Source organism: Corythoichthys intestinalis, chromosome 13 (genome assembly GCF_030265065.1).
Source record: "Corythoichthys intestinalis isolate RoL2023-P3 chromosome 13, ASM3026506v1, whole genome shotgun sequence".
NCBI classification, from domain to species: Eukaryota; Metazoa; Chordata; class Actinopteri; order Syngnathiformes; family Syngnathidae; genus Corythoichthys; species Corythoichthys intestinalis.
In genome coordinates this window covers 19,213,675-19,228,656 of record NC_080407.1, presented here as the reverse complement: position 1 = coordinate 19,228,656, position 14,982 = coordinate 19,213,675, and the positions used below count along the sequence as shown (strand labels likewise).

General features: G+C 41.7%; 1 protein-coding gene and 1 long non-coding RNA gene across 3 annotated transcripts in view; both read left to right on the top strand.

Moving 5' to 3' along the window:
* Positions 1–5,273, top strand: part of LOC130928401 (uncharacterized) — a 141,177-nt gene extending 135,904 nt beyond the window's left edge. For both annotated transcript variants that reach the window (XR_009066680.1, XR_009066679.1), the window contains one exon: positions 4,898–5,273. This is a non-coding gene — a long non-coding RNA (uncharacterized LOC130928401). The remainder of the gene's footprint in view (positions 1–4,897) is intronic.
* An 8,206-nt stretch (positions 5,274–13,479) lies between these two features.
* Positions 13,480–14,982, top strand: part of tafa5a (TAFA chemokine like family member 5a) — a 356,950-nt gene continuing 355,447 nt past the window's right edge. The window contains exon 1 of the mRNA XM_057854974.1: positions 13,480–14,133. Coding sequence (XP_057710957.1) covers positions 14,022–14,133 — 112 coding nt within the window. The 5' untranslated portion in view covers positions 13,480–14,021. The remainder of the gene's footprint in view (positions 14,134–14,982) is intronic.

Below are 14,982 nucleotides of genomic sequence, written 5' to 3'. Positions count from 1 at the left end.
TGGGATTTTTGCTCACCGTTCTTGTTATCATTTTGACGCCACGGGGTGAGATCTTGCATTGAGCCCCAGATCGAGGGAGATTATCAGTTGTCTTGTATGTCTTCCATTTTCTAATAATTGCTCCCACAGTTGATTTCTTTACACCAAGCGTTTTACCTATTGCAGATTCAGTCTTCCCAGCCTGGTGCAGGTCTACAATTTTGTCTCAGGTGTCCTTCGACAGCTCTTTGGTCTTTGCCATAGTGGAGTTTGGAGTCTGACTGACTGAGAAAGTGGGGTGTCTTTTATACTGATAATGAGTTAAAACAGGTGCCATTAATACAGATAACGAGTGGAGCCTCGTTAGACCTCGTTAGAAGAAGTTAGACCTCTTTGACAGCCAGAAATCTAGCTTGTTTGTAGGTGACCAAATAGTTATTTTCCACTCTAATTTGGAAATAAATTCTTTAAAAATCAAACAATGTGATCTTCTGTTTTATTTATTTTTTCCACATTCTGTCTCTCATGGTTGAGGTTTACCCATGTTGATAATTACAGGCCTCTCTAATCTTTTCAAGTAGGAGAACTTTCACAATTGGTTGTTGACTAAATAGTTATTTGCCCCACTGTATGTCCCTACAGTCCCTAGGCAAACCTACGCCCTTGGTAGTTAGGCCCACAGTTTGGGTACAGGAGATGAACCGAAGGTTTGGCTATGTTAGTAGCATCATTTGTGAGTGGGAGTTGGGTAAAAGGATGTGTGTCTGGACTGATTTAATTAACTTTAAGGTGATCTAATATGTGCAATGGACATAGTGCCTAAAGCATCAAATCAGTCAAAGAGCTCTCCCCGTCGCTGTTCATATCTAAACCCCATTTACAGGTCGTTCATGTTTTCTCTACCAACATGGAGTCGCATTACCGAAAAACAGTGCCCACTGGTTAAGGAGATGCTTCCTGTTCGACAAATGCTCTTTTTCTGGGCGTCAGACTGCGCCTGGCAGATTTAGAGCAACAGGAAAAGGCACACACACTGTGGCTTTGATTAGAGCGCCGCTCCACGCTAGTCTTCTGTTTCCAGACACTCTCAGCGCACCTCCCAAAAGCTCGCACGGACGCATCGGGGATTTCCGCACAAATATATTAATTACCATGCAAATGAGTCGGGGAGTCGTTGACTTAAAGCATTCGCTATACTTCATTTCAGACCCCGCAAAGGCAATTAATGGGGCCTTGTTCACAAGAAAGAGAATTGCCTGCAGATAATCGTCAAAGAAAAAGCCCCTCCTCACCCCCGCGCCCCGCACTGAGAACGCGCGGTAGCCATAGCGTCAGCGCCACGCACACCCAATAATAGGATAATAAAACCGCTTTCATCAGGTGTGAATGGAGCAATAGAACCGACAAGGCAACACAAAATCATTTCCGACGCGATTTGTGAGAGCTTCTCGTTCGTTTTCACTTTTCGTACAATCCGCGCAAATGGGCTACCTGCGGTTATCAGCTGCGACGGATGCTGTGCAAAGTCACGCTCGCTAGTATTGATGCTACAAAAATGCTCGTATGTAAATTCAATCCGCTTAATGCAAAAGATTAGTTTTCATGTACAATGTCAAATCTGGCGTGGAAAGAAACAGGAGTGTTGCAGGATAAAAAATGTACTTTGCGTATCCTTTACACGCAGGTGGCGACACAGCTTTGCCTTTGTCATATTGTTTATTGAGTTACCCCTCTTTAATGCATAAAATAATGCAGCTTTGCTCTATTTACTTGGCCTGTGGCAGTGTGCCAAGCCACGGAGGCAAATACAAGCAAAGGCACCTGTTATCCATTTGTAAACGACAGCCTCGAAGATCAGCGGGGAGAAACAGGTGGGCCGCACTGTTCCCACACGGTTGTTTACCTGGGATCAACATTTAGCCCTGCTGCTGGAAGAAATATTGTCCTTTGGCTGTGGCGCCATTTGTTGAATTGCTCTGGGTTTATTATGTTGGAGGAATTCATCTGAACATACCAAAATCTGCCACAAGGCTCCTGACTATAACCATTAGCAAAAAGTACGGAATCACCAGTCTCTGACAAGCACTCTCTCAGACATTTTATTATGTAGACCTAACAGTTTTAGCTCTGTGGCATGATGTATTGTCATCTTGGAAAATGATTCCATTATCTTCAAAGATATTTTCAATTGAAAGGATAAGAAAGCTGTCTAAAATTTCAATATAAACTTGCCCATTTATTGAAGATTTAACCACAGCCATCTCCCCAGTGCCTTTGCCTGACATGCAGCCCCATATCATCAAGGACTGAGGGAATTTAGATGTTTTTCTTCAGGCAATCATCTTTGTAAACCCCACATGAACGGCACCAAACAAAAGTTCCAGCATCATCACCTTGTCCAATGCAGATTCTTGACTCATCACTGAAAATAGCCTTCATCCAGTCATTCACAGTCCATGATTGCCTCTCTGTCAGGAAATTAAACACAAGAGTATTCTATACGACAGTCACAATGAGAGAAACCTCCCACCTATCGGAGATTGAATCACTTGCAGTCAGCAATCACTCGCGTCTCAAGGTTTAACGTGCACACGGGGTTCGGCAGATGCGAGGCCTAGTGTCGAAAAAGTCTCCTCCCACCTTCCGAAGCTCGTGCAGCCTTTTTATTTTACAAAGTCACATGGTCAGAAACATGCGCGATGATTGGTTAGTTCAGAATAGCAACAGTTTGGGAAGTGAGTCAGCTCTAACTGCTTCTCCTTATTTGGTGTTGTTTCTCAAAACTGGATGCTTACTGTGAAACAGAAGTGAAACTTATTACAGCCCGACTTGGGATTTTTCCACAGAAAAACATGTTGGTAAAAGAGGGAGTCATATCTTGAAAAGGCAGTCAACTGGCACACATATATGGAACGCACGAACCTGAATACAGTGTCACATGCAAGCATATACAGTGCCTTGCAAAAGTATTCGGCCCCCTTGAATCTTGCAACCTTTCGCCACATTTCAGGCTTCAAACATAAAGATATGAAATTTAATTTTTTTGTCAAGAATCAACAACAAGTGGGACACAATCGTGAAGTGGAACAACATTTATTGGATCATTTCAACTTTTTTAACAAAAAACTGAAAAGTGGGGCGTGCAATATTATTCGGCCCCTTTACTTTCAGTGCAGCAAACTCACTCCAAGTTCAGTGAGGATCTCTGAATGATCCAATGTTGTCCTAAATGACCGATGATGATAAATAGAATCCACCTGTGTGTAATCAAGTCTCCGTATAAATGCACCTGCTCTGTGATAGTCTCAGTGTTCTGTTTAAAGTGCAGAGAGCATTATGAAAACCAAGGAACACACCAGGCAGGTCCGAGATACTGTTGTGGAGAAGTTTAAAGCCGTATTTGGATACTAAAAGATTTCCCAAGCTTTAAACATCTCAAGGAGCACTGTGCAAGCCATCATATTGAAATGGAAGGAGCATCAGACCACTGCAAATCTACCAAGACCCGGCCGTCCTTCCAAACTTTCTTCTCAAACAAGGAGAAAACTGATCAGAGATGCAGCCAAGAGGCCCATGATCACTCTGGATGAACTGCAGAGATCTACAGCTGAGGTGGGAGAGTCTGTCCATAGGACAACAATCAGTCGTACACTGCACAAATCTGGCCTTTATGGAAGAGTGGCAAGAAGAAAGCCATTTCTCAAAGATATCCATAAAAAGTCTCGTTTAAAGTTTGCCACAAGCCACCTGGGAGACACACCAAACATGTGGAAGAAGGTGCTCTGGTCAGATGAAACCAAAATTGAACTTTTTGGCCACAATGCAAAACGATATGTTTGGCGTAAAAGCAACACAGCTCATCACCCTGAACACACCATCCCCACTGTCAAACATGGTGGTGGCAGCATCATGATTTGGGCCTGCTTTTCTTCAGCAGGGACAGGGAAGATGGTTAAAATTGACGGGAAGATGGATGCAGCCAAATACAGGAACATTCTGGAAGAAAACCTGTTGGTATCTGCACAAGACCTGAGACTGGGACGGAGATTTATCTTCCAACAGGACGATGATCCAAAACATAAAGCCAAATCTACAATGGAATGGTTCAAAAATAAACGTATCCAGGTGTTAGAATGGCCAAGTCAAAGTCCAGACCTGAATCCAATCGAGAATCTGTGGAAAGAGCTGAAGACTGCTGTTCACAAACACTCTCCATCCAACCTCACTGAGCTCGAGCTGTTTTGCAAGGAAGAATGGGCAAGAATGTCAGTCTCTCGATGTGCAAAACTGATAGAAACATACCCCAAGCGACTTGCAGCTGTAACTGGAGCAAAAGGTGGCGCTACAAAGTATTAACGCAAGGCGGCCGAATAATATTGCACGCCCCACTTTTCAGTTTTTTATTTGTTAAAAAAGTTGAAATTATCCAATAAATTTTGTTCCACTTCACAATTGTGTCCCACTTGTTGTTGATTCTTGACAAAAAATTAAAATTTTATATCTTTATGTTTGAAGCCTGAAATGTGGCGAAAGGTTGCAAGGTTCAAGAGGGCCGAATACTTTTGCAAGGCACTGTAGTTTAACAGCAGTTAATAATTATGTTTTATAAGCATGAATAAAATATATTCTTTCACACTCTACTTAGCCCATTGGAGTCTTGTTCTTTTTCTGTTTAACTGTCAATGATGGTTTGCTTTTGGCTTTCCTGTATGAAAATCCCATTTTCTTTAGGCGATTTTTCAGTTCTGTCACATACTTGATTCCAGCTTCCTCCCATTTCTTCATTTGTCTTGTTGTACATCTTTTGTTTTCAAGATATATGGCCTTTAGTTGTTTGTCATGATTTTTGAATGTCTTCCTCAGTCTACCAGTACGCTTAACTTTAACAACCTTGCCATGCTGTTTGTACTTGGTCTAGATTTTTGATACAGCTGACTGTGAACAGCCCACATCTTTGGCAACCATACGTGAGGCGTTACCTTCTACAAGAAGTTTGATAATCCTCTCCTTGGTCTCAAGAGACATCTCGCTTGTTGGAGCCATGATTCTTCTGAATCCACTTGGTCCAGCAGCCCTCCAAGGTGTGATAACTGCGTTGTTTTAACTGCTGACTAACGAGATCTAATCTGAGGCCGGGGCACAATTAAGAAAAGGAAATTGACTGGGTGTGTCTGTATTTTCTACTCAAGTTGGAGTGATTCTATATTTTTTTCTTCAGAATGGAGTGATTTTATATTTGCCTGCACTTGCTCTATAAAAGTAACATTTACTGTCCACCACAATGTTTTTTCATTTCTTCTAGTGTTTCTGAATGCCAAGGAGTTGCACTTTGAACTAATTCATTAAATTTTCAAGCTTTTTATTGGAGTTTGTTCTACATAATAAAATGTCTGAGTGAGTGCTCATCCAAGACTGGTGATTCCATACATTTTGCAAGGGGTTTTGTAAGGGGAAGTCTATGACCAAATTTTTTTTTTTTTGCCCATGTCGATTTGGCACATTGCTGTCGACTCGGGTTGCCAACCGTCCCTTGAAAAACGGAATCGTTCCATATATAGAAGCGAAAGTACATAACTTTTCAGTTTTGGTCGATTTTAGTGACGCTGGTGGACAAAAGCGGTAGTGTTTTCCCTTAAGGAAGACTGTGTTTCCCATGAGAAACAGCGCACACCCGCACAGTGTCGTAAAACCATGATCTCCCGATCGCCTGCAGATGGATTTAACGACATTTGTTTCCTGCGGCTGTGTGTAGGATGAATAGTAATAAAGTAAAGAATCCAGTTGTGGCTAAATAATAACATATAATACCATTCTGTCTAGAAAACTCAGTTTCTGCTATAACAACTACGATACACCAACTTTGAGCAAAATAATAAATCCGGATAAGTTTTAGCAAACCAACTTGAATCTGACAAAGATTCAGCAGGCATACTAACACAATCACCAGAGAAAATAACAAAACCCTTTTTTAGCTACTAAAAGAATTTATACTCTGACAAATGAACATAATGAAAAAGACATTGACTTATTTGGTAGTAATCTTAACATTCCCCAAATAACTTTAGACGGTAAACAATTACCAGATACCCCACTAACCCTCGCCGAACTATGGAATGCATTCAAGGATAGGCCAATAGGTAGAGCACCGGGCCGGACGAATTTTCGGCATCATATCTTAAACACTTTTGGAATATGCTCACACCACTTTTCTATAGAATGGTACAAGAAATTGGTGCAAAGGTTCAAATTAGAGACAATATGAACTCCGCAGTAATCAAACAACTGCCAAAAGCAGGGAAAGACCTAACCCAACCAGCAAACTATAGACCAATATCCTTAAAGAATACAAACATTGAAATTATTGCAAAGGCTTTAGCTGCTTGATTAGAACAAATTCTTCCAACTATAATTAATAAGACGACTGCTAAACCTCATTCATAGGGTAGGCAATAATAAAGAAAATGCAATTATCCTCTCTTTGGATGCAGAAAAAGCATTTGACAAAGTCAACTGGATTTTTTGCTTTAAATTACTGAGGAAAATTTGGCTTTAGAGAACCATTTATCTGCTGGATAATAACGTTTTCCAACGCCCTTAAAGCCACAGTAAACACAAACGGGGTCATTTCACTAAGTTTCTGTCTTCAAAGGGGAACTCGACAAGGCTGCCCACTCTCCCCCTTACTATTCGCTATATTTATTGAACCGCTGGCAATTGGCAATGACTCGTCAGCGTTGACGAGTTGAGGGAAGGGGGGCGTCATGCCAGCCAGTGAAAGCCGGGTCAATGTTTTCTCTTATGTTGCTCTGCAGAATTCTTTGCAGAATTCGCTCGAAAGCGTTCACATCAACTTCCGTCTTTAAAATTAATAGAGAAAAGGGGGAGTGACGTATTTTTTTTTCTTTTAAATATTTTATATACAGTATACATATATGTATATATATATATATATATATATATATATATTTTTTTTGAATGGCACTTCTTCAGCATGCCGCCCACCCAAGGCCATTTCTAAATGAACGAAATTTTTGTGTGACGCAGGGAATTTTTTTGAACGACTCCCAAAATTTTATGTTTGCCCGTAAATGCGGGTTTTAAAAAAAGAAATAAAATTCTTAAAAACGCTACTTGTACTAAAATAAAAAAATCCAGTATGGTAAGGTCTTAAAAGTAGTATATACAGAATTTGCCAAAGACAGGTAAACATATGTTCTTGTGATTTTTGAACATTTACCAGGAAACCCATTGACGTTCAACTGGCACCCATGTAAGTCGATGGCATTGACAGCCATGCACAAGTGATCTGATATCAACAAGAAATGTCCCCAAATCAACAGGAAGTGACCTGGTAGATCTGTGTCTACCATAGCAAAGCCCCATCATAATTTCTCCATGAATTGGATTTTCTAGTTATATAGGATTTAATTACATTTTTTTTATTTTTAACGTGTGTTGTTCAACAACACAGAGAATAGGAATCTGAGTGTCCTTATGTTCTGAAATATCGGATAATATCGACATTGGTTTTTTTTATATGAGTTTTGGGCTAACATATGTTTCCTTTAAAGTAGGGTTGTTCCGATCATGTTTTTTTGCTCCCGATCCGATCCCGATCGTTTGTTTGAGTATCTGCCAATCCCGATATTTCCCGATCCGATTGCTTTTTTTTTGCTCCCGATTCAATTCCAGTCATTCCCGATTCATTTTTCCCGATCATATATATTTTGGTAATGCATTAAGAAAAAAATGAATAAAACTTGGACAAATATATACATTCAACATACAGTACATAAGTACTGTATTTGTTTATTATGACAATAAATCCTCAAGATGGCATTTACATTATTAACATTCTTTCTGTGAGAGGGATCCACGAATAGAAATACTTGTCATTCTTAAAGGATAAATGTGACTTTGTATATTGTGACTAAATATTGCCATCTAATGTATTTGTTGAGCTTTCAGTAAATTATACTGTAGCCATCTGTTCTGCCCAAATGCATGATGGGAAATGCACCCATGACTGTGCGTAGTGGTAGCAGTATATCTTCTCTGCATTGGGAAATAACATAGGGTGTTAAGAAAAAGATCAATTACTACCTTTCTTCCCCTTATTGCTTCCCACGATGTTTCTAATCGTAGGGAGAGGGATTGTAAGGCTTTAGCCAATTAAAAAAAGGCTCCAAAGGCTGCCAAAATTCACTCTACTAATTTTCCGCTGCCTTTTAGCTCTACGTATAGGTAAAACGGCGCCATTACAGATTGAACACAACAATGCGGGAGTGGGCCGTGCAGAGCATGCATTAATTGCGTTAAATATTTTAACGTGATAAATTAAAAAAAAAAAAATAACTACCGCCGTTAACGGGATAAATTTGATAACCCTACCTTGAGCCTAAAGACTCTGAATGAGTGTAACATATTATGTCTGTAACGTTAAATACAATTAGAAAACGATTTATTTAAAAAATATATATATATTAAAAAAAGGCATGTCCGATATTTTTTTGCCGATTCCGATACTTTGAAAATGACGTGATGGGACCCGATCGATCGGCATCGATCGGGCCGATCGATCGGGACATCTCTACTTTAAAGTGAACTGGAAGCCTTTTACCTTTGTACAGCCGTTGGTCACAGCTTAGTATAGCAGTTATAATTATTGACCATTAGATGTCTCCAAAGTAGGATATCTGGGATTTGTTACTTGAGCATTATCATGATCAAAGCATCCAGTGGGGCATCACAATACAATTACCGTAATTTTCAGACTATTTAGTGCAACTGACTATAAGCCGCCACCCACCAAATTCGACACGAAAACGTTTGTTCATTGATAAGCCACACTGGACTATAAGTCGCAGCTGTCCTCACTTTATTATGGTGATATTTACACCGAAAGAAATTAACCGGTAACACTTTATTTGATAGTGGCATCATATGACTGGCATAAGACCAAATGAACCACCGTTGAGCTTTGAACCAATTGGCTGCAAAGCTTCATTGCTTTAAGAAGCTTCATTTGGCCATCAATGTTCCCTTGGTGGAGACAATCAACCTCTGTTGCCAACACTGTTGTCATCCAACATGCTTCTTAGCATGCATTGCAGCGCTACAGATGTAAATAATTATCAAAATTCTTGTTTTATGCTAATTATTTCTTCAGTTACTGTTCCAGTTGTTTCATTAATTGCTAGCTGTGGTATTTGGCAACACTTAATTTGATAGTGGTACCATAAGGCTGTCATTAGAAAGTCATAATTATGACATGACACTGTCATGAGCATTAATGAATGCTTATAACAGATGCCATTTAGTGTTATCTGGCAAGTTATCTCACTTTTGAATGGATGTAAGAGATCCAAGCTGGACATAAATGGAGTTAGTGACATAATTTGCCAGATGACACTTAATGACATCTCTCATAAGCATTCACTAATGCCCGTTATGGTGTCATGTAATTATTATGACGGTCTTATAACACCACTGTCAAATAAAGCGTTACCTCTGAACCAAACTAAAGCTAGCTAGCTATATTAGCTAATTATATTTTTCCGTTGACATCATGTAACCGAGGAGAAAGAAGAGGGAAGGTCAGTCAAAAGGAGACATGATTAGACAGGGTGGAGCCAATTTTAGCAGTGTAATGTGGGAAACCAAGGATTATGTAAATCACATGTAAGTGTGGATATGTTCGCATCTTATTCTATGCTACCTGATCACCAATCCTGGTGCCGACAATCTCTCTTCCTGAGAGATGAGCTATCGTTAGCTCTGACATGGACATGAATGTTAGATGACCCAAGCTTGGAATAACAGTTCACGGGATATCATTCTTGTCATTCCCATACTGGCAGAAACATGCCGTTTTAAATCATTAAAGACTACGTGAATCGGATATAGACACGCTTTTCTTTTGTACCCATCGTACAGCATTCGGCAAAGGTTGTAGTCCCGGTGGTGCCCCTGTGAATGGTCAAGAAGGCAGGTTAACAATGTAGGAAAAAATAGGTCTCTCTGCACTCCTGAGAGCAGACCCCATTCGGTGTCCTGAACTGCTTCCCGCAAAGATGGCACATCATATTTCATCGCGCCTCATCTCTAAGGAACACTACTTGCGAAAGTTTCACCTGAACTCCTCCGGATCTCCGTTTTTAAGGCGCCGTTGCGGCTTCACGGATGTATTTGTCAAATCTATTTGAACTTTTGCACAGGCCGGATCGTTATTGCAACGCACCAGCGCGCACACGCGGAATCAACAGAGCTGCGTTGATTCATGTTGCTGTGGAATAATGTGATGTTTTCTAGTCAGTACTTTTCAAGGAACTTGGAGCTTTTGACAGGAGTTGTGGTCGCCGGAGAAGATGAATGTGTTTGTGCTTCGCATGCGTTTTGCACTTCAGTTTACGCGGAAGAAGGGTTTACTTCCAGCTTTTGAAGTTTAGCTAGCCGCTAAATTCAAGTTACTAATAGATTATCGGAAATGCACCAATATTAACAGCGGAGTGATTAAAACTGGAATTTAACTGGCACGAGTCAAAAAGCTAGAAATCAAACAATCAGGCGGATGAACAGAACAAACTTGCATAATCGGGCCCTAGTCCAAATCTCCAGAACAAACAGATTGGTTGGAAATGAAAACGACAAAAAGCTTCCAATAGTGACAATCTGGCAAGAGACAAAGGAAGTGACAGGTAAACAAGTCACAGAGTTCTATCAAGGCACGATGGGCGTAATAAATAGAAATTGTTGGCAGGCAGCGACTTGATGAAGTTGTTCCGTTTTAACGAGTAGAGTCCGTGAGCCGCTCTCTCCGATGGGTCCTCACGGAGGATTTGAAAGTAGTCAAACGGAGCAATTACACACAGATTTAGCGGATTACAAGGAAAGGCATATTCTGCAATTAACCATTTTATTAGTGAGCTTTTATAGTCTGTTTTAAAACATGCCCAATTTGGAGCTCATTACGGAATCGCGGCTAAACGGGATAGCGTGAGCATGTCCATTAATTAATCGTTCACCTGGTGGAAATGATAGTGGTTGGAGTTCAATTGGCGTCGATGCGAGATAGTCGATAGTCAGGCGCTATTCGGTTGAAGAAGTGTGTCTCATTCTTCAGTCTGTGTTAGTCCATATTCCTGTAATGGTGCTGCCCATTGGGTTCTTACTGTTGTTGTCCACGGCGCTGTCTCTGGTGCTGAAGTCAGTGCTGTCCTATGCACTTTCCATATGTAGCGAGAAGAACTCTCCATGGCGCCAGAATACGTGAGATGTGTTGACAACTAAATTTAGGAAATGTCCCTTTAGCCATACTCTGTCCCGCCTTTTATTAAGATTGCTCGTATGATAATAGGCAAGGTACACCCAGAATTGTCAGAAGTCAATCAATAGATATATTGACAAATAAGAAACCACATCTAAGCAGACAAATGCACGAGGCACTATGATCTGAGTTAAAAGTAAGTCCCGAGTCTTACCTGTTGTGAGAAAGACAAGTTGAGTTGTCACAAGGTTATGTTGAGTCGAGTCTGGAGGTCATGTCGAGTCGAGCCTAGTCATAAGGTTATGTTGAGCCGAGTCACAAGGTTGAGTCGAGCCGAGGCTGAAGGTCATTTCGAGTCTGGAGGTCATGTTGAGTCTGGAGGTCATGTCGTGTCAAGCCGAGTCATAAGGTTATGTCGAGCTGTGTCACAAGGTTGAGTCGAGCCGAGTCTCAAGGTTGAGTCGAGTCTTGGCTGGAGGTCATGTCGAGTCTGGAGGTCATGTCGAGTCAAGCCGAGTCATAAAGTTATGTCGAGCCGAGTCACAAGGTTGAGTTGGGCCGAATCACAAGGTTGAATCTAGTCGAGCTGAGTAACAAGGTTGAGTCGAGCCGAGTCACAAGGTTGAGTCGAATTGAGCCGGGTCACAACGTCATGTCGAGTCATACGGTTATGTCGAGCCGAGCCATACGGTTATGTCGAATCGAGACGAGTCATAAGGTTATGTCGGGCCGAGTCACAAGGTTAGGTCGAGTCGGGAAGAGTCACAGGGTTAGGTCGAGTCGGGCCGGGTGACAAGGTTGAGTCGAGCCGAGTCACAAGGTTGAGTCGAGTCAAGCCGAGTCACAAGGTTGAGTCGAGTCAAGCCGAGTCACAAGGTTGAGACGAGCCGAGTCACTAGTTTGAGTCGAGTTGAGCTAAATCACAAGGTTGAGTCGAGTCGAGTCACAAGTTTTGAGTCGAGCCGAGTCACGAGGTCATGTCGAGTCACAAGGTCATGTCGAGTCATAGTTATGTTGAGCCGAGTCACAAGGTCATGTCGAGCCGAGGCACAAGGTCATGTTGTCATACGGTTATGTCGAGTCAAGTCATACGGTTATGTCGAGTCGAGCCGAGCAGAGTCATAAGGTTATGTCGGGTCGAGTCACAAGGTTAGGTCGAGTCTGGAAGAGTCACAAGGTTAGGTCGAGTCGGGCCGAGTGACAAGGTTGAGTCGAGCTGAGTCACAGGGTTATGTCGAGCCGAGTCACGAGGTTATGTCGAGCCGAGTCACAAGGTTATGCTGAGCTGAGTCACAAGGTTAGTCAAGGCCTTCACCATTTTTCCCCAGCCCTCCTACAAAGGACTCAGGTTTATCTTTTAGAAAAACCTTAATGTCAGCGTAATCAATTAAAAAAAAAAACAACAACCATGCAGTAATGTCTGCAGGGAATAAAACAGCATTCAGGTGTTCCAATCGGATCACAGGTGGGAACCAAGCTACGATCTAAGTATTTTGACTCAGCTTGTTGAGTCTCGAGTTGTTGTCTCACCAGTCAAGTCGAGTCTTGAGTTATTTCCTCACGAATCAAGTCTTAAGTCTCGGACTCTCCCTGCTCAAGCCAGTCTGAGCAGGGAGGGTCAGACAACAAGTCTGAGTCGAGCTGCGAGTCTTCAAATTTGCGACTCTAGTCAGAGTCCCTGTGACTCCAGTCCAATTGTCTGGACCTAACTAAAGTATTCATGTGAAATGTCTATGTTGAAAATGTGCCATGTTAATTGCAGGCAAATTCAAACCATCAAGTTCTCACAAAATTCCTTTTTCTGACCTCTGTGACCTTTCACCATTGACCTCATGACCCCAAAAGTTTCATATAATGATAGAGTAACCTCTTTATACTTTCTTGAGTTATGTTCAACACAAACAAAGAAAACAGGGATTTGTGACGATACATTATCGTTTTGGAGATCTATATCATATCAGCGAGAAATATTAATCATTTGTGGTTGACTCTGAAAATCAAACTGACATATAAAATCAAACAAATGGAAGCTGTCATGATGGCGATATTGTGATGTAAATCCATTCCCCAGCCTTAGTTTTGCAACCTCACGGGGCTTATAGCGTGACGTAATATTGATTATTCGATGTGAATATTTCACTTTGGACACCATAGAAGGTGCGCACATCTCTCTCTTGCTCTCTCCCTCTAATCCCACTCCCTCTCTTTCGTCTCATGCGTTCACCATCTTCCAGCATGATCTACTTTCCGCCCGACTCCCTCGTGTCGCTCCTCCGTGCGCTCACGCTTAATCACAGGACAGCATAGGAAGGACCTCCTTGTTATTTTGGAGTGGTTTCGGCGCCTTATGCCGGTGCGCGAGAGGGTGAAATCATCAGGCAGCGCAGGTGGAAGGATCTTTTACGACGCTGCGGTACAGATGATTGAACACTTGGAGCATCCACTCAGCGCAATCAGCCACCGGCGCGTCCTCTCTGTCGGAAATTGAGATTCAGAGCACTTTTGGAGAGGTGGACAAGTCAAGGAAATCATTTTTTTTTAAACGGCGTGGAGGATGTAATATTTTCTTTTGCGCACCGGTAATCGGACTACCACGGGAGCAAATCAACCTTTTTGTCCTCCTACTTGGACATTGAACATTTTTACTCAAGAGGAAATAACGCATGGAGAAATGAGCTTGTCCATTGCCCCTTTTGGATTGTGAGCTATTTGTATTTTTTTTTTTTCTCTCGCAAGAACATCCTTGTCCTTGCGTCGCTACTCCGCGCGCTCTTTCATGGCATCGCTGACCCACTCGGCCAGACGTAAAGACGCCAGTGGCTGGCCGAGGATGTCGTCAACTTTCTGGGCTTTTGTGCTCCTCACCGCATTCTTGGTTCTCTATTGCGGTAAGTGCTGGTGCGCAAGGACAGCCAGAATAAGGGAAAGGGTTTTCTTTTTAAATACTGTTTGCACACAAATATACACACTGCCTTTGGCTGCCAATCCATTTTGATGAATTGGATGCCTATCACTGTCAATGGGTGTTTTAAATATACATTTTGCTATGTGAATACTTGGTCCACATCGTAGTTGTGCTATTCTTCTCAAGGCAATTATGTCTGCCATGATGAAATGACTGATTGTCAGTGGATCATTTTGAGAAATTCTTCAAATCCACACTGAAAGAGCAGTGTTTGTGACGTTTCGCTTATCTCATGACCCCAAAATGTAATCACTTCTTCTGTTTCATATTACAAACATATCCTGCAAGTCTGATAATTATCCCTTTTTTCGTTCTTGAGTTTTGGTAAACTCTAAAATACATTCAGTGAGACATGCTGCCTCCTCCACCCCCTTCAAAGAGAAAGGGGATATTAGACGTTTTTTTTCAGCCAGCAGGAGTAAGTAAGTAATGTAAAAAGATGTCAATGTTGTGGAGGTTGGGGGAAACACCACTAATTTTGCTAGTGAAAGTCCAACCTGTATCAAGAGGTAGCATAACATTAAACGGTGTGAACTTCCTATTCAGACTCCACCAGGAAAAACGAAGTCACGCTAGCCGTCCCTCATTTGGATCATCGTTTGCATTATGTGCGTTACGGTAATGCAACGTGGTGGCTTCAGAGTGCAAGTTCCTTTATTTGAAAACGGGGAGCTATCCAAGAATGGGTCCACTTCAGGGGGACACGGACATGAACATGAATTGACATGAAAAAAACTGTGAAATGAAATCATACGTCAGAATTTCATGAAAG